The sequence below is a fragment of the Chiloscyllium punctatum genome, chromosome 40 (genome assembly GCF_047496795.1).
Source record: "Chiloscyllium punctatum isolate Juve2018m chromosome 40, sChiPun1.3, whole genome shotgun sequence".
Taxonomy (NCBI): Eukaryota; Metazoa; Chordata; class Chondrichthyes; order Orectolobiformes; family Hemiscylliidae; genus Chiloscyllium; species Chiloscyllium punctatum.
Genome location: NC_092778.1, coordinates 45,388,964 through 45,408,520, shown reverse-complemented (window position 1 = coordinate 45,408,520; position 19,557 = coordinate 45,388,964). Strand labels below are relative to the sequence as shown.

Genomic DNA, 19,557 nt, shown 5'->3' with positions numbered 1-19,557 from the left:
CGTCTGGCAACGTGTATAACGAGAGAAATAGATGTAATATTTCATGTTCAGTGACCTGTCAGTATAGGCTCTGAGGAAGGGTCACTAAATTTGAAATACTCTGTTTTTCTCTGCACAGATGCTGCCAGACCTGTTGAGTTTCTCCAGAGCACTTTCTGTCTTTGTTGGGTTGAATATTTGTTCTCCAATGTGGTCTTAGTCAATATGCGAGAATTCACCACATTCAAGATCTAACCCACAGGAATAACTTAATTTTCCTCCCAACCCCAAAATATATTCTGCAGAGAAATGGCCAAAAATGGCAAAGTAAGAAATATTGAGGGAGTTAAAAAGGACCAAGTTGAAGTACTTATGCTTGTGAATCATCAGTAGAAACTAGGCCTCTCGGTGCATTATCCTTCAGCAACAAGTACAAGTGATAAAGGAATCAGTGCAATGTATCCTATAGGGCTGAGAGATAGGGATAGCAGTTCATACAGATCCCACTATAGCTTCCTTTCCCCTCCAGCTTACCTGTGGCTGTCCTTGCTGAGCTGTTCCCAGATCAGTGAAGTGAGCTCCTTTTTCAGGGCTGGCAGGTAAGGGCTGGTGGAGCCCGAGGTATCCAGCAAAATACAGACTCTCTTCTCCAAGATTGTTCCAAACAGACATCTGCTTCCTACATCAGGATATTTAAAGATGAAACATCAACACAGACAGACAATCACAGAGCAGAATATCCACAGGACTGCAATGTTACACAAACACAGGAAGCTGGTCGAGCAGCATCTGTGGAGAACAAAACAATTAATGTTTTGAGTCCAGTATGACCTGTCTTTAGCACTCTACTACTCTGAAGAAGTCATACTAGATTTGACATATTAACTCTGTTTCTCTCCACAGATGCTGCTAAATCTGCTGAGTTTCTCCAGCATTCATTGTTTTACTTTCAGATCTCCAGCATCGGCAACATTTTGTTTTTATATGAAATCAGTTTCCTACTCTTGGCCAAAACCACTCCATGTAATAATCACAGAAATGCTTTCAGTTGGAACCCATTACCCAGCAATCACTGACACACAGTGGCCTCAAATTTAAAGATATTGTAAGTGTGTTTAAAGCACCCCTGCACACTGTTCCTGACATCTCCTACTTGAACCCTGCAATCCTCTGAGACCTCAGTGTTCATTCAATTTTGGTGGCTTGTGCACATCTCCCTCCTTTTACCCTACCTTTGGCGATGGTACCTTCAGTTACCATGACTGTAAGCTCAGGACCTCTCTCCCTAAAGCGCTCCAGCTTGCAAATCCGTTAAACTTCCTTGGGGTGTCACTTATCTCAAGATCTCATTTGGCTCCACATCAAATTATGTTTGACTGATGCTGACAATGTTTTCCTAACTTAAAGATGATTAAAAAGATGCAAGTTGTTGTTGCTTTCATGTGACCGTGTCCTTACAGTCTCGGAGTGTGAGGGAGAAAGGACTGAATTTAACTTACAGTCCCCACCTGATAGCAGCCACTGTAATCGCTGCAGATATCGACTCAGAGTCCGTTCGATTTGTTCAATGTATTCTTCCAGCTCATGAAGCTGTAAGTGTAGATGCTTCATCACACCCTAGAACAGAAACCATGATACCAGTGACTCAACCATCAAACATTAAATCCTAATCAATCGGTGTTCCTGATCACATTGAAGCATTTCAAAGTTTCTTTACATCCAGTCATTTCTTGGGTCAGGCAGGTCTTCTTGTGAAGACAACCCATAATCAGCAATGAGAGAAATGCACCAGCTGAGGGACACATGCTAGCCAAGAAGAACAAGAGAACCTCCTGCTCTTTTTTCCAGTGGTCAAGGGGTCAAGCTGGTCAGATGGAATTAATTTACAATTTGACAGGATCTGATGTTAATGTACAATTAGACAGAATCTGATTAGCATGAGGAGCTAAATGGCCTCCTCTTCTTTCTATATTTCTAACTTCTTCTATTATAATTTCCTATTACAACAAATACAATCAGTTTAGACAGTATTTCAGTATATCTTCAATATAAAGATATACATGAATAAAAATATAGTTACAGGTCCACCCTTCCATTGTAATGTGGCATCTTTACCATCAGTGTTATGGTAGGAGGGTGTTCACAGTTAACATCTCACACAAAGTGCAGGGCAATGCTGCACTCCCGTCACGCTGCGCTAAAATGTTCGCCCAAAGTTTCTGGGATTTAACCCACAACATTCTCATTCAGAACTGAGTCAAACACCACTGGCATAAGTTGGAGAACTTAAAAGAACATATAAACTCCTTCAGGAATTTCCAATTACTTTTAACATTTGGAACTTGTAATCTTGGGAAATGTTGACGAATTATTCTTTTTCCATTTAGTTTTCCTGTATAAAATCAAGACACTTACCCTCATGTAAGACCAGGGCACTTTCCCTTGTGTAAGACCAGGACACTTAGTAAGACCAGGACGCTCTCCCTAGTGTAAGACCTCACTAGTATTATCAACTACCCTTTAGTCCCCTGTTCAAAAGGGCATATGACATGTTGACTGCAAGAGCTGATTGGAAATTCTGTCATTGAGATAACACCTTCCACACCCTCAGGATGTTAAAAGTACTTTATAGCCAATCAAATGTCATCACTGTTGTAATGTAGAAAATATAAGACCATAATATGTAGGAGCAGAAGTCGTCCATACAGACCATTCGATGACATCATGGCTGAGCTGATAATCCTCATCTATGGCCAACCTCCAAAGGGAAACATCCAACAACGAAATGTAAAAATGACACAATATTCACCCTTGAGTGTTGGTTGAAAGATAAATGTTGTTCTCAGGATATAGTATGAAATGCTTGGAAAAATGCAGTGGAATCATTCATGTCCAGCTGAGAGGGAAGTTGCTGTGTTAATATAAGAAGGCAGCCCCAGTATTGCAGCACTCCCTCAGTATTGGACTGGGAGTGCCACCCAGGATCAAGTGCTCAAGTGGATCTTGAACATAACCTCCTTACTCAAATGTAAAAGTTCTAGCCACTGAGTCACGGTTGACAATGAACTACTATGATTGCTACTGTGATTTTCCTCCAGGTCATAGACTGAACTGCACATGACAACAGAAAATAAGATAGCAATAATTTATATCATGACAATTGACTGAAAGAAGACAGGCTGATTCAGCCTTTTGGCTGGAACATACATTGATTTCCACACTGGGGAAGGTTGCACAATACTTTGCGGAGACTCTTTTGCGTATGCTCCTCACAAGTTGCTTCGTGTGCACGCAGTCCAGGCCCGAGATGAGTTTGTGCAGATCCAATCCCAGCTTCTTAATACTGAACTTCTGCAACCACTTTAAATAAATAGAGCAATAAGTCTATGAGAACAATGTTTCGGAGAGAATTATTGCTCAAAACTCCCTTCCCTACTTCCTTCTCCTGAAACTACAAAACACTAGAGCCACTGTCAGGATTTTAAAAAAATCATTACTGGTCGGGACATTGTGTCAGCGAAAGGAACAAAGGTATCAAAACATGTGAGGCTATCGAAATAAAATCAGATACCACAGAGAAAGTGCTTGTTTATGAAGAAGGGCATTCTTTAACCAGTGAATGACCTTCCCCCATACATTTCTAACTTTAACCAGGATACAGTTCCACAGCCAGTGGCAATCCTTCCAATGAAGAGCCAAATTTTGGGAATCAGAGGGTTAGTTGGCTGTTTGAGAACTTCAATATCTGTTCTCATCCCATCTCCTTAAAAGGGGGGGTGGGGGGTGGAAGGAGATGTCTGAGCAGCAAGACAATGAACAGGAATCAGGATGAAGAAAATTTCAATTTGATCAAATAATCAAATTCAACCGGTCAGGTCAAGCCTGAACATCTGACATTATTGTTGTGGTGACTGAGCACTCGGACAGGGTTGGACATGGAAGCTCCTGGACTGGAGAGTGGGGCTTTTCTCTAGCTGCTGCCAGGGGATGGGGGTGGTGATCTTGGATAGACTTAGTCTGTAGCTCTGTTGTAAAATGGGCTTTGAGAGTTTGCTGATTGCATTTATGAATAGCAGCTTGAGAATCTGAATTCAGCTTAAAAATGAAACCTGGAATTAAAAGAGCTAGTCTCAGAGAGAAAACAAAAATCAGCAGGTTGGTACAGAAATCCGACGGGTTCATTGAGGTTCATTGAGGAAGGAGAGCTGCCACCCTTACATGGTCTGATCCTGTACATAATTCCAGTTCTACACCATCACATAACAATTCTTTGAGCATTCAACAGCATTAAAAATGAAAAACAGAAGCTGTTGGAAAAACTCAGCGAGTATCTGGCAGCAGCTGTGAGAGAAATCAGAGTTAACGTTTTGAGTCCAGTGACCCTTTTTCAGAACCCTGGTCCTGAACAGATTCTGAGGAAGGTTCACTGGTCTCAAAATGTTAACTCTGATTTCTCTCCACAGATGCTGCCAGGCCTGCTGACATTTTGTAGCAATTTCTGTTTTTGTTTCTAATTTCCAGCCTCCGTAATTCTTTCAGTTTATTGTTTAGTCCTCAATAACGTTAACGTTGGAGAAGAAGGCCTTCTGTGTGATAAAGGCCAAGCTTGCTAGTGATGCAAACATCCTAAAAATTAATCTCTAAAAAAAAAATCTGTGATAAAAAAGCTGCACATCTGAGAAACTCTACAAGCAAAATCCCAGCTCTGTGGGACAAATACAGCATACCGCTGAAGTTGAACAAATCTCCTCTTCTTTTGGCAAGTATACAAAGGGAATGGTCTTCCTCATATTCTTCATCTTCGGATATTTCTGATAGACTGCGCCTTCCAACAGCAATAGAAACAACTCTCAGTACCCAAAGCTTAGTGTACAAACTAGAGAATTATCTTCAGCATTAATCAGTCACAAAATGCTAAATATGTAGCACCTTCAAGATGCAGATTTATGGAGCATTTTAAAGCAGAATTGTGCAGACAATGAGGAATGAAAGAGGGTGGAGTGAGACTAATTGTATAGCTCTTTCAAAGAAACAGTGCAGACACAATGAGCTGAATGGTCTCTCTTTGTGCTGTGAGTCTTTATTGAATCTCTACACTATCTCAGGCAGTAGGCAGCAGCACACACAGTTTCTATGCCCCTGGGAGACTAACCCGCTTGAAATCTAACTCCGAGACAGCCACCACATCAGCAATCTGAAGTGGGGCTTGAGTTTTTTTGATCCAGAGGCGACATTGAGCCACTGAGACACGATTATTCTGGGGCTGGAATCAGGTCTGTTCTGCACCACACAGGCTTGACAATGCACAATGGTGAACTCACCGACCTTATTCCTGTCCTCTGTGTAAAACATCAACTTTGAAACCTTTGCTGTTTTGTGCGGCTTAGTGCGATTTTCCACAGAGGAGTGAATCCACTTCTTATTGGGATGAGCTGGAACAAACATTTTACAAATATTATTAATGCATGCTTGTTTTCCCTTCTCAATCTGAGAAGGTCTTGAATAAATTCAGAGGAGATGGTTGTCTAGTTGTAACACCATAGGATGAGTAATCCAGAGGCCTCGGCTAATGCACCACAGTAGCTTAGTTAACTTCAATTAGTAAAATCTGGAATATAAAGTTGGAGAGCACGACAATTATCACTGATTATAGTAAAAACCCATTCAGAGAAGGAAATCTGCCTTCCATACAATGTGTGATTCTAACTAACCTCTGAATGGTTGGGTAAACCAAGGGCAATTAGGGATGGGCAAAAAGTGCTGACTTCACCAGCAAAATCTTCAACTCAAGAATGATTACAGGTAAAATGGATGACAAAGGTTATCCGCAAATGAAAAACAGATTCAGGCAGAAACAAAATGTCCCCAGCATCAGTGACAGAGAGATCAGGAGCTCAAGGAACGAGGAAATAAATCAAAGAACATGTCTGTTCAAGGAGCAGGAGAGGGTGTGGGGGTCAGGGAGCAGGAGAGGGGGTGGGGGGTCAGGGAGCAGGAGAGGGTGTTTGGGTCAGGGAGCAGGTGATGGCACAGCAGGCACTTTGTGGACAAGGGATCAGTGAGACAGGGAACAGGAGAAGGGGCAGGGGTTTCTGATGACAGTAACAAGGGTGTGAGGACATGGGGGCTTTGGAAACAATGGGGATAATTTCACTCTAACCCGCTGGCTGAACGAGTGCAATTTAAGCCTTTTCAGCTTTTGTAGACTGAGAGATTCTCTTTACCTAACATGCCCGTGAGATAATCCTCCTGCCCCTGGTGAAATGACAGGACGTGGGCCCTACATGTACCAAAATTCACCAACAGGTTTTCTCATCACCCACAGCTTTGAATCACTACACAGCGGGCGGCTTGTCCATTCACATACCTGGAGGGAGGGCAGCTTTCGCACTGTGTGGACACCAGGTCAGGGCTCTGACAGCTGAGCTGCTTTCTTCACCGCTTCCCCCTGTGGCTTGCTAATGGAATCACAGAAATCACAGGTTAACTCTCACCTTTCTCTCCTCAGTGGTTCATATTTTAATTGTTGAGATTTGTGCAGACACCAAGCACATGGATGGAACTGTTTCACCAACTCTGAGGGGTTACTGGTCCAGTCAGAGGAACAGAGAGATGACCTCTTTGAGAATTACCTACATTATGCTGCAGGGATTTGAACTATGTTCCAGCATTCCTCTCAAGTGTTGCTTACTCTCCCACATACTGAGTGACCCAGCAACCCCAACAAACCAGCTCACTCTGTCATATCACCTGGTATCACCTGGTTGCATTGTTTGGTTCCAAAGAAATATAAAATGTATCTAAATTCTGCATAACCTGTTTGGAATAAAATTTGTACACAAGTTAGACGCAAAATAAAACTCTCTCTACTCTGTACGGTCAAATATACTCAGGACAGGAATGACATGGGTTAGATACAGAATAAAGTGCTCTCTACTCTAATCATCAAACATGCAAGGTAGGTACAGCACAGGGTTACGAACTGAGTAAAGGTCCTCTACTCCACATCATCAAACACATAGGACAGATACAGGGTCAGATACAATGTAAAGCTCCTTCTATAGTATACATCAAAGACACACAGGGCAGATACAGGGTCAGATCGTGTAAAGCTATCTCTACTCTGCATCAAAGACATTGAGGACAGATACAGGGTCAGATACAGTGTAAAGCTCCTTCTATACTCTACCATCAAAGACACACGGGACAGATACTTCTTTCCCTGTCAGGTGATGTTATGGTTTCTGAGGTGATCCAGTGGTTAGCCCAGTTATGCTGGATGGAGTGGTGTGAATGGGCACACAGCCCTTCTTACACTTCCTTTTTGAAATTCCGAGTCAGTTATTTACGGAATATTCTTACCTCTCGGGCCAGGCTCAGTGCCTTGGGTTTTGGAGTGAGCAGCTTTTGAGGGCAGCGATTCTCCCTTTTCACCAACATTTTTAAACCGTCCCCAGCACCTGGCAGTGTTCCAGACTGCTTCATGGAGCGTTTCCTTAAAGATTCGACCAGCACGGCACACTGTACAAGGAGGCAAGTCACCCTTCAAACTCATTATATCAGTGTCACCTGACAGAGACCACAGTATGGGGATAACAACAACTCACGTTTACATAGTGCCTTTAACATGATAAAACGCCCCAAGGTGCTTCATTGGAGGGCAATCAAACAACACCTTGGTACTGAGCTACACAAGGAGATATTAACATCAGAAGGAAGCAGAGTCTTAAACAAAGTGATAGATGGAGAGGTTTAGGGAGCTTGGTGTCCAGGCAACTGAAAGTATAGCCACCCATGAGCACCAATCATAGGGTAAAGCAAAGAAGGAACATGGAAGAGACCAGGGCTGGAGGACTGCCGAGAGGTTGAAGGATTGTAGGCATGGAGGAGAATACACAGATAGAAATGTATGTATGGCCATGATGGCATCATTTTAATCAAATCTACTAATTTAAACAGAAAATCATACAATCCAATAAAGGGAGATGTTTCGCTCCCATGTGAATATTAACTGAGCAGGTATCAGGAATTTTAATCTAATATCAATGATTTAAATGGTTCACATTATTCCACACACCTTCTGAGAGTAGTTGGCAGCTTTCTCAATTTCAGCCAGTATAAGGTGAATGTCATCACTCTCTATAATACCTTAAACAAAATCCAGAAAATCAAACAATTTACACATTAATAGGAAAACATTCAGCCACTTAATGCAGTTGTCTCCCATCCTCTCCTGAAGACACCGATTCGAGCTGGGTTATATTCTTGGGGCTTGAAGATAGTGAGGGCTGCAGATGCTGGAAAGTCAAGAGTCAATGAAGTGTGCAGCTGGACTCTGTATTCTTGCAGCTCAAATGTAGAGAGCAGGCTTTGAGTGCCAGTCTGAACACTGACCACAAGCCATCTATTTAATTCCACTGGGAATTATCACAGCTAAGTCTGAGCCCATTCTCATCTAATGTCAATCATCCATATCCTTACCTAGCAGCATTATTAAAACCAGAAACCCTGCCCTATTTCCCACCTACCTCACTCTTTCTCATAAAGAGGCCGTTAACCAATGGGCCCCTGCAACCACAGCTCCAGCTGAGGATTAAATGGCACAAGATAGATTGGGATTCAAACCTAAGATCTGCTGGTGCCCCACAGCAAAGGTTCCACCTAATTTTCCATCAACACCAGTAGTTCACCCACAATATATGACCTTACACATTAAACTGCATCTTCCACCTGTCTGCGCATCTCACTAATTACTATCGGGGGGAGCAGTCTCAGCGTGCTTGAAATAGGCCACTGGGACAATGATGAATCTAGGGCTAGATTACCAGTCTAGTCGGAAATAGTCTTTCAGTGACTGCGCAAAAGTCTGCACTCGATTACACTACATTTGTGATTTCTGCAGTGGAACAAAACAGTCTGTACTTTCCTGTGACAAAACAGAAATTGCTAGAGAAACTCAGCAGGTCTGGCAGCATCTGTGAGAAGCAGAATTAACCTTTTGGATCCAGTGGCTTTTCTGTTGCTAGACCCAAACTCCACTTTCTCTCTCCACAGATGCTGCCAGACCTATTGAGTTTCTCCTGCATTCTCTGTTTTTGGTTCCGATTTCCAGCATCTGCAGCTCTTTTGTTATATATCCTGTATTGTTTTGTCACTGTGAGTGATAACAGCGTCATAGAGTAGAATAGTAATTGATTATCACGTGGAGTACATTTTTGGATTAATAATGCACAGAATGAGTTTGAATCCTGCTGTTACAATTTGGGAATTTGAATCCAATTAGGAATACAAACCTAGGATTGGTGAAAGTAACCATAAATCCATCAGATTGCCAGAAAAATGCAACTATTTCACTTTGGTTTTAGGGATGGAAATCTGCCATTAACCATAAATTCCTAACTGCCCTTTGAATTGGCAGAATGCGGTTGAAAATGGGGCAATAGATCCGGGCTTTGTCAGTGATGCCCAGAGCCCAGGAATGAATGAGGAAATGGTCTGGTGTTGAATGGCCCTAGTTTAAAGCTCTGTCTCACTTGAGAAGCTGGGCTGAGTTATAGACAGCGGACTGTGAGCTCCATACTGGCTGAAAATAGAGTTTCTCACTGACCTGTTTCCTGAAACCAGTGGAACCTCCCCCGACCTGAACGAGCCAGCTCCTGCAGTGCACACGCTGTCTCTCCTGGAGAGGCATAACGTGCAGGGACTGTCCCACTCAGTCCATCGTCACTGATACTGAAAAGGCAGACGTGAAGGTGCAGGTCACGACCTCCACAGATTTCAGCAACGTAAGAACAGATCCTGTCCTGAGGCATAACATGGGGAAACGCCAGCTTTAGAATGAGGCACTCACACCCAAGCAGCAAGAAACACACTGCCTAGAGGTAACAGAACAGTCACAGCACTGACTGCGGTGACATGCAGCAGTCTAACATACATTCACTCCATAGACTAATAGGCTACTTTACAACGGTAACCAAACTTCAAAACATCCATCCCTTCAAAGTGAAGCACTTTGAGGAGTCTTGGGAGCTAACCATAAAATTGCAACACAAAAGTAAACTTGAAGTAAAAAAAAGAAAAGGACATCTGTATATTAGCTAGACAAGCAGGAAGCTGGAAGAACACACCAAGCTAGGCAGCATCAGGAGGGGGAGAAACCAGCGATTCAGGTATAACTCTTCTTCAGGCCAGGGGGTGGGCGTAAGGGGGTCTGCAGATAAGGGGGGTGGCAGGAACATGGTGGTGAAGTGGGGATAGGTGAAGACAGGTAGACGATACGACCTGGTTGGTTGATAGGAGGAATGAATCCGGTAGGTGGCTGTAAGGAAGGGTCAATGAGAGGAATGGAAGGAAGGGGGAAGGGGCTGGGAAAAGGGTCAGGGAATGGGAATAGAGGTTATTTGAAATTGGGGAACTCAATGTTGAGTCCTCCGGGCTGTAGGCTTCTTTGGCAGAAGATGAGGTGCTGTTCGTCCAGTTTGCGGTTTGGTTCATTGTGGCAATGGAGGAGGCCAAGGAAGGTCATGTCTGTATGTTAGCAGTACCCCCGAAGATTATACATTCCACATCATTAAATTCAGCTCCAACCCCCTATAAGAACCGGCACAACACTGATTTATGGTGAGCAATCATGGCAGGTAAGCTAATTTTAAAAAAGTCACAGGTCAAAATATCAAAAGATAAGCAAAAAGTACCCATTTCATGTTGGTTCCAGTGTTATTCAGTAGAAAGCACTGACTAGTCCCAGGTATTGCTGTGACAACACCATTTTAAACACAGGTATTAAAATCTGTTGAAAACCCCCCTCAAACAGACAGATAGACAGACGCACGTGCGCGCACACACACACTCCTCACAAGTGAATGTTTACTTAGCAAAAATCTGCCTTTTGCCTCGCTATTTTATCAACAAGCACAGACAGGTTAATTCACATGGGTACAGCATGTGAACTTTATGATTGTGATTAAATTGGTGGTGTTGGGTGTTCAAGCATTAACAACTAATCAGAAATGCAAACTACCACAAACTGGATTCCCAATGAGCTCATGTATGTGGATCTCTGCTCTAACAGGGTCCATATTACATTGGGATCCCTACAGGCAGCTCCATGCTACTGCTGACTATCCTAGATTGGAGTGTCAGGAGGTTCACCTGCCTGTAGAATGACAAGACAACAGTTGGATATTGTCTATTTGTATTGGACACTTGGTGGAAACCTAGAAATCAGGACCTTGAAGGGTTGTGGAGACTGGCAGCCAATTGGAACTTGGAGGGCTGAGATCAGGAGATTTTTGTTGGACAAGGGTAACAAGGGATATAGGGCAGAGACAGGAAAGTGGAGACGAGAACCATCAGCCGTGATCCAACTGAATATCAGGAGGGGCTGAATGGCCTCCTCCTGTTCCAATGCTCTATCAAAGTTGGATTTGAAGAAATTCCCAGTGTATTGTTCCATGCACATTCCCATTCAAAGTCATTAACTTAATCACAACAAGCAAATGTAGGATTTTTTTAAAAGGGGCCTTTCTCAAACACCAGATGCCATAAAGTATTTTACAGTCAACAAGGTGGTTTTTGAAGCATGGCAGGCAATTTATACACAGCGAACTCCCAAAAAACAGAAATGAGAAAATGACCAGATAATTTGAGGGGAAGTTTAAAATTGGGGAATGTATCACAAGGAGAAAGTCTTTCTGAAAGGATTACATTTCATAGCTGCTTCTACTGAGTTCAGTTGTTGGTGTTTGAAATGGGGGTCAACCAGAACAGATCCAACTTAAACTGGGAGGAGCTGCTGATTATTGGACTTTATATTTAAGAGCTGAGTTTAGCAGATGCTCTAGCTCAGTGGTAGCACTTTTCTCTGTGATTCAGCAGAGTAGGGGTTCAAAACTAGTTTCTTTGATCCCAGGGTCTCCTGTGGCATTGTGGTTATGTCCCTACCTCTGGCCGCAAAAGATCCAAGTACAATCCTAGGCTGTTTTGGAGTTGTGTTATAGCACACTGATTAAGAATATCTCAAGAGCAATTTACAATGTAGCTTGGATCTGGGCTTGGCAGGCAATGGGCTGTGGAGGGGATCATACCTGCCAACTTTTTGCCCCTCTTCTAAGATTATGTTTATGCCTGGGAAGCCTTAGAGAGGGAGCACATTGTGTCCATCAATGCTCTTGATGTCTCTAGAGAGAGGGAGGCAACACAAGGATACAGTGCTTTATTTTACCTTGTAACTCTTTTTTGATTTAGTCCCTTCCCTTTCTCCCTACCCATCTGTCACTTGTGAAGTTTCACGTTGTCCATAATGGGCTTTGCTTGTAAACCTCTGGTTAGCTGCATGGGTAATCACTGGTGGTAGTTATGATTTGGAGATGCCGGTGTTGGACTGGGGTGTACAAAGTTAAAAATCACACAACACCAGGTTATAGTCCAACAGGTTTACTTGGAAGCACACTAGCTTTCGGAGCGTCGCTCCTTCATCAGGTGGTTGTGGACCTGATGAAGGAGCAGTGCTCTGAAAGCTAGTGCTTCCAAGTAAACCTGTTGGACTATAACCTGGTGTTGTGTGATTTTTAACTTTGCACAGTGGTGGTAGTTAATTGTTAAGAACAAAAAAAAGTCACAGTGATTTGGTGGTGGGAAAGTCGTGCATGATATATAAAAAAAAGCTGAATTCATGAATTTGTCAATAATTGTTTTGTTTATTTTGTGGTGGGTTTCTAAAGCTAAAGTTTTTTTAAAATTTGGCGGTGGTCTCTTTGTATAAAAAACATTGTGTTCTTGAGGGAGCTCTGGGGCGTGGTACCTGTGCTTGAGTAGAATTCCACATCAGCACTGGGTTCCAGATCCTCCCTGAGGAGCCCGTGCCCCTAGCCTGAGCTTCGTCATGGAAATCCCCAGTGTCCTGCCAAGTGGAAAGGAGAGGTTTCTTATCTGGTCTGAGACTGTACACTTTTTGCATCTTTACGTTCATCCTGCTCTCATGGTTACACCCATGCCAGTATGGAGAGGGCGTGTGCAGTGTCTACAGTTAGCCCTGTGTGTTTACAGTGACGTGGGCAGCGTGGAGGGTGGGTGCATTATCTCCCCTAGAAACACCATTTTGATTCCGTCCCCGTCTCTGATTCACCCCATTTTGATTTTATTGAGATTGCTGCATAGTTTCTGTTGGGAAATGTTTGTAATTTCTGAACTGGGTTTTTAATTTTAAATCACAAAAAAAGTGTGGTTCTTGTTATTGGGTGATTTGTTAACTTGCTAATTGAGTTTATTTTCAAAACTAAGAGTTGAGTTTTTCTCCCATGGTGAGTATGCTTTTGGACAGAGAAAGGATCCAGAGGGAAAAGATGGAAACTGGTGTTTGTGGTAAATTATAGATTTACGGTTTAGCCCTTGTAAATCTCTGGAAGAGTTTTGCAGCTTGGTTTAAAACATGGACATTAGTGTAAAACACTGTTGTTTCAAATTCAGTGCTCCTTCCTACCATCTCCTGGTCAGGTATTCCACTGGTAAGAAGGTACATGCCACAAGGATCCCCTTGTTCATGCAGATTATTTTCTGTTGCTGCTTTCAATGCACCCATGAAATTCCGACTCCCACTGCACTCCAGAGTCAGGACCCACCTAAACGTGGGGCATAGAGAGACAGAGACCATCACAATGAACAGAAATCCACATCCATCGAACACCTACAAGGTTCTGATGAGTGCCAGTGAGCGATAAAAGGAAGAGAGATTCAGTATAGAAAATGTATCTGCAATTATCTCATTCCATTTGTGACAAACACACATTTCTGAGTGTCTTACCGTTAATTAAAGTGAGGTCACTATTATAATGCAGGAAATGCTAGTCAATAAGCACAGAATCCCTACAGTGTGGGAGTAGGCCATTTGGCCCATCGAGTCCACACTGACCCTCCAAACAGTATCTCACCTAGACCCAACCCTGGCATTTTCCATGGCTGATCCACCTAGCCTGCCCATCCCTGGAAACTATGGGCAATTTAGCATGGCCAATCCACCTTACTTACACATCTCTGGGAGGAAATTACAGCACCTAAAGGAAACCCAGGCAGACACGGGGAGAACACACAAACTCCACACAGAGACCCAAGGGTGGATGGTTGTAGTACACAGCAAGTAATAACCGGATTCTGTTTCTTTCGTAATGTTAGTCAGGACACCAGGGAGAAACTGCTGTTTTGTGAACAAGTTCCAATGGACCTATACATCAACCCAAGAGAGCTGATGGGATTTTGAGGTAAAATCTTCCACCTGAAAGATGGCACCTCGACACTGTTGCATTCTCTCGTATTCAGGCTGATTTTTCTGCTCAAGCGCTGGAATGGCATTTAAAGCCAGAACTGTGCATCTCACAACCAGAGGGAGAGTGAGCCAACAGTGAGACCAACTGAACAACAAGGGAGCTGCACCAAAGTCAGACAGTAGGAGGACTTTGCGGGTTTCACACAAGAACGTTGAGGAGAGGTTCAGGAAGGCAATTCTGGGAGGTGAAGCCAAGGCACTTGAAGGCATGGCCAATAGGAGAGCCCAAAACACCAGAAATGGACCTGAAAGAGTCAGTCAGGAAAATTAAATTGCAGGAACTCACCTCCACGCTGCCTGCAGATTATCTGGTGTAACTGACACCATCTGGGGCTGATATTGCTGAACCTCAGAACCAAACCTACAAACAGGGGAATATAGTGAATGATTCATCATTAAACTCCCAAACAACCAGGAAAAATGAGCAGCAATCCCAATACCACACTAAACCAACCCTGAGCCAGTCACACCACAGCTAAACAACAGCATTAGGATATCAAGTAAGGAAGAGAGCAGAGAGAGAGAGAGGTGGTGGGGGAGGGAAAAGTGTGAGAAGAGAAGGATGGGGAGAAGAGAGGAAGACGGGAGAAGGGGGAGAAGAGGGGGAAGGGGAGAAGAGAGGGAGAAGAGAGGGACGGGGAGAAAAGAGAGGGAGGGGGAGAAAAAAGGGGGAGGGGGAGAAGGGGAGAAGAGAGGGAGAGGGGGGAGAAACAAGCAAGAAGGAAGAGGAGACACAGAGAAGGAAGAAATGGGAGAAGGAAGGGGGAGGAAAGGGAAGGGGAGGAGGGGAGGACAGGAGGGGAGTGGGACAGAGGGAATGGGTGAGGACAGAGAGAGTGCAGGATGGAGAGAGAGAGACAGATTTGAATTTGCCTGGCACTTTCCATGACCCCAGGATGTGCCAAAGTGTTGAGAAAATATAATCAGCTCCCACAGCACAGGGAGCTGATCACAGAGCTCAGCCTTTCCATAAGTGTCTTCCCCAGAACTCACACAAACAGGTTGAAGCTTTCCTTATTTGTCATCTGTTGTTCGAGCAGGAGGCGCAGGGAGTGCTGGATGTGGATAATGTGCAGTGAGTTATAGATTGAGATGTCCACCAAGATTATCACCCTGAACAAAAACAAATCCAGTCAAGAACCACAGTAACTCAACCTCAGGCGGTATGTACAATGCTGGAGCAGAGACTGACCTCTTTTCACAAATATTACCCCATATCTTCCTGCTACCGGTGGAGAGCCAGTCAGCTCTCCGCTCAAAATGGCTCATCGCTCGACCCAGCTGCTTCTGAGACAGAAGAAAACAGAGATCTTGTTAGAGAAAGGGTTTGTATGTGTGTGGATGGGTGGGGAGGACTGTGTGTATGTATGAGAGAGAGAGAAAGAGAGAGAGAGAGAGAGAGAGAGAGTGTGAGAGAGAGAGTGTGTGTGTCAGACAGAGAGAGAGAGTGCGTGTGAGAGTGAGAGTGTGAAAGAATGTGTGTGAGACAGAATGTGTGTGTGTGAGAGAGGGTGAGAGTGTGTGGGTGTGTGAGAGTGTGTGTGAGACAGAATGTGTGTGTGTGAGAGAGAGAGTGTGAGAGAGAGAGTGTGGGAGAGAGAGTGTGAGAGAGAGAGTGTGTGTGTCAGACAGAGAGAGTGCGTGTGAGAGTGAGAGTGTGAAAGAGTGTGTGTGAGACAGAATGTGTTTGAGAGAGAGAGTGTGTGTGAGAGAGAGAGTGTGTGTGAGAGTGTGTGTGAGAGTGTGTGTGTGAGAGAGAGAGTGTGTCAGACAGAGAGTGTGTCAGACAGAGAAAGAGAGAGTGTGTGTGAGTGAGAGTGTGAGAGTGTGAAAGAGTGTGTGTGAGAGAGATAGAGTGTGTGTGTATGTGAGCACATGAGAGAGGGGGTAGAACTATCAGTGAGAGAAGGCAGAGAGAAACAGAAAGTGGAAAGAAGAGGCATCCTGAGAGCACGATTGACAGAACATGGGAAATGCAGAGAACACGTGGATGAGGATAAGGAGAAAAACGTTGGCAGAGAAAGAGAGGGAGAGGGTGTGGGGGTGGGGGTGAGGGTGGGGTGGAGACAGATTGAGGAATGTATTGGTTGGGGATTGTTACCTGGTACTCATACAACAGAGGGGGGTCTACATGGACATTCTTCACTGTCCCATCATGCCATTCCAGCTGCATCATCGCTCGCTGTGTGGAAAATACATTAATTAATCCTCCATCAGTCAGAGGCCAGTACACTGGATGCCCATTGGTTAGCCACTGGATAGCCACAGATCACATTTCACTTGATGTTGCTTCAGCACAGGATCCAGCTCCAACCTTACTGTGTGGACCGTGAGTGTCCGCAGCAGTTTGTCCACAGCCAAGTGGCTTGGTCCCCACACTCCATCTCGGAGAGATTAGGACCAGCAGCTAAGTGGAGTTAGTAGCTAATTTCAGAAAGCAACATCCAGATCTCAATCTGAACACAAAGCCTGGTGACCTGGAGACGGTGAAAGACATAAACTGTGGAGTGGAAGACATGGGGCAGGCCCCAGAATTCCAAATCATCCAGCAACACCAAGGTTAGTTTTTGAGAAAGCTGATGTGTTTGGAGGAAGAATCAATCGTGTTAGTCGAAAGGTTCCTCAGGGAGTGATTTCAAGTCAGAGTGATGAGGTCAGATTTAAACACGGTAAGCACAGGAAGGAGGAAGAGTTTGGAAGTCCTGAGAATTGCAGCAACAATCGAGGGAAATTCAGAGTTAAAATGAGTTCATGAACAAACACGAGAGAGGCTGATATTTACCCCATGTAGTGTCGAGGACACGGTCTTGCGAAGAATTGGCACAAATTCCTCCAGAGGTGAGAATGCATTCGGTGCCAACACTTGGTACAAACTGAGCTTCTTAGCTGGAAAATGTAAAGACGACATCTCAGACCGGATCAAACCCACAAGGGCAGCACAGCCCAGGGAAATTGGACAGCAGCACTGGCAGGGTGGGGATTGGGGAGCAATCCAGGGGAGGGGGGATTCAGGGAGCAGGCAGGGGGGGAAGGGGGGAGGGGAATGTCAGGAAGCAGCCCCCTGGGGAAATCAGGGAGCAGGAATGAAAGTGTTTGTTGTCTTCATATCTTCACACTCTTCCCTAAAGGAGCAGTATGAAGGAATGAAAGGATTTATAGGCTCCTCCCATGGCCATCACCTTTAACCCAGATAGTAACAGAGGACAGTCCTGTATAACAGGAGGGCCAACGTACAACCACAATCTATACAAGGAGCAGAACATTAACTGGATGTGAGTCCAGAATTCAGAAGCTCACCCAGGATCACCTGCGGATCTGACCCCTTCCTGTCCTGGGACAACTGGGAACAGAATTCAGATGTTGCACCTTCTGACCCGGTCAGGAGTGGCCTCACTGAACCCCGGGTATCTAGAGCTGGCACAGATTTGAGGAGTTAAATTTCCTGACCTGCCCTGTTAGGATTTGAACTAATGATGCCCAGTTTGTGGCTCCCTTTGCCCTTTCAAGGTGGGTCTCATGGAGAAGGAGCACCAGTGAAGGGACTGAATGGTCTATGGAATGGAATTATTCACCCAGCGACAGGGGCTCACCAGGAAATACAAACGCCATCGCCCCAGAAGCAAACCCCAGTCACGTTGAGAACCTGTATGTTTACCTTTCAAGCCATGTTGCTTCAGCCAATCAGCAGAGGTCTTGGGCAGGAAGCTGGAAGTCTCGAGGCAGAGAGGTCCATCGTGATTGGGCGGCTGGAATAGGAATCGAGCAGGCGGTATCTTGGCAACCTCAGTTGTAATCTAGGCCCAGGAGGACAAAAGCATGAAACATCTCTAATACATCATCCAAAACCAGTAACAGCTACAGGTCCCAGCCAAACTCTACCTGCTCCGCAGCCTCATTGAGAGAGTGTCCCAGCAGCCCCTGGCGTATTTCCTGAATCTTCTCCAATACATTGCTGGCTTGCTGCAGTTCCTTCATCAAGACCTCGAGATCACTGCTCCAGCAGCCCTTGGTCTGTGGGACAGGAAGACAGTCAACAATTTGCCCATCAACAGCAGCGACCCCACACTCACTCAATACAACTCACACAACTGAGTGCAACAACACCAACTTGTAACAAACACACGAAATGCTTTCTGAAGAACTCATATCAGACTTGAAACATTAACTCTGGTTCTCTTTCCACAGGAGCTGCCAGACCTGCTGAGTTTCCCCAGTATTTTCGGGGTTTGTTTCACATTTCCAGCACGTGCAATTTTGCTTTTAACACCACCTTTACCATAGTTACACATGCCAGAGCACTGCCACAAGCATTACCAAATATAATCTGACCCTCAGGTACATAAAGATGCATTTTTGAAGGTCTAATACAGGAGAGAAGTATACAGTAGATGGCAGACCCTTAGAAGCATTAACGTACAGATGGATCTATGCATATAGGTCCAGTGGTTCCCTGAAAAGGCAACATAAGTGGATAAGGTGATCAAGAAGGCATATAGAACACTTGCCTTCATTGATCAGGGCATAGAGTATAAAAAAAATTGGTAAGTCATGTTGCATCTATATCGAACTTTAATTAGGTCTCATTTGGGATATCATGCACTGTTTTGGTCCCCGCATATGAGAAGGATGTGCAGGTTTTGGAGAGAGGACAGAAATCGTTTACCAGACATTGTCTGGTTTGGAGGGTATTAGATAGGAGGAGAAATTGGACAAGCCCAGTTTGTTTTCACTTGAACTTTTGAGCAACAACCTGGTAGAGGTTTATAAAACTATGAGAGGCAAGAATAAAATGGATAGTTACAGTCATTTTGCCAGGATAGAAATATTAATTACTAGGGGACATAGATTGAAGGTAAAAGGGGGGAAAGTTTAAAGGCAATGAGAGAGGGTGGTAATTGCCTGGAATGTGCTGTCAGCGGAAGCAGATACAACTTTTAAGAGGCATCTTGAATAGGCCAGAAATAGCGGGATATTGTCTGCATAGAGACAAAATGTTTTTAGTTTAGAAAGGCATTGTGCGTCAGCACAGACTTGGAGGGCCAAAGAGCCTGTTCCTGTGCTGTACTAATCGAGACATTAGTGCAGATGAACAAAAACTTGATAAAGAGGTTAAATTTTAAGGAGCATCTGAGAGGAGAGAGAGTTAGGGAGGTTTAATGAGGGAATTCCTGAATTGAACATCAAGGCAGCTGAAGGCATGGCCATCAATGTTGGAGCCATTATATTTGGGGATGCACAGAAGACTAAAGTTTGAGGAG

General features: G+C 44.3%; 1 protein-coding gene across 6 annotated transcripts in view; it reads right to left on the bottom strand.

Annotated features, from left to right (window-relative positions):
* The window catches only part of vwa3a (von Willebrand factor A domain containing 3A), a 40,316-nt gene that overhangs the window by 8,489 nt on the left and 12,270 nt on the right, over window positions 1–19,557 (bottom strand). For 5 of the 6 annotated variants that reach the window (XM_072559766.1, XM_072559764.1, XM_072559767.1 and 2 more), the window contains 17 exons: window positions 18,179–18,310; window positions 17,955–18,093; window positions 17,082–17,185; window positions 16,401–16,481; window positions 15,492–15,586; window positions 15,293–15,412; window positions 14,586–14,660; window positions 13,460–13,598; window positions 9,587–9,782; window positions 8,057–8,127; window positions 7,342–7,500; window positions 6,347–6,437; window positions 5,301–5,411; window positions 4,707–4,804; window positions 3,187–3,339; window positions 1,488–1,596; window positions 514–658 (listed from right to left, as the gene is read on the bottom strand). In XM_072559766.1, the coding sequence (XP_072415867.1) occupies window positions 514–658; window positions 1,488–1,596; window positions 3,187–3,339; window positions 4,707–4,804; window positions 5,301–5,411; window positions 6,347–6,437; window positions 7,342–7,500; window positions 8,057–8,127; window positions 9,587–9,782; window positions 13,460–13,598; window positions 14,586–14,660; window positions 15,293–15,412; window positions 15,492–15,586; window positions 16,401–16,481; window positions 17,082–17,185; window positions 17,955–18,093; window positions 18,179–18,310 (2,018 nt within the window). The remainder of the gene's footprint in view (window positions 1–513; window positions 659–1,487; window positions 1,597–3,186; window positions 3,340–4,706; window positions 4,805–5,300; window positions 5,412–6,346; window positions 6,438–7,341; window positions 7,501–8,056; window positions 8,128–9,586; window positions 9,783–13,459; window positions 13,599–14,585; window positions 14,661–15,292; window positions 15,413–15,491; window positions 15,587–16,400; window positions 16,482–17,081; window positions 17,186–17,954; window positions 18,094–18,178; window positions 18,311–19,557) is intronic. The other variant, XM_072559769.1, reaches the window with a different exon arrangement.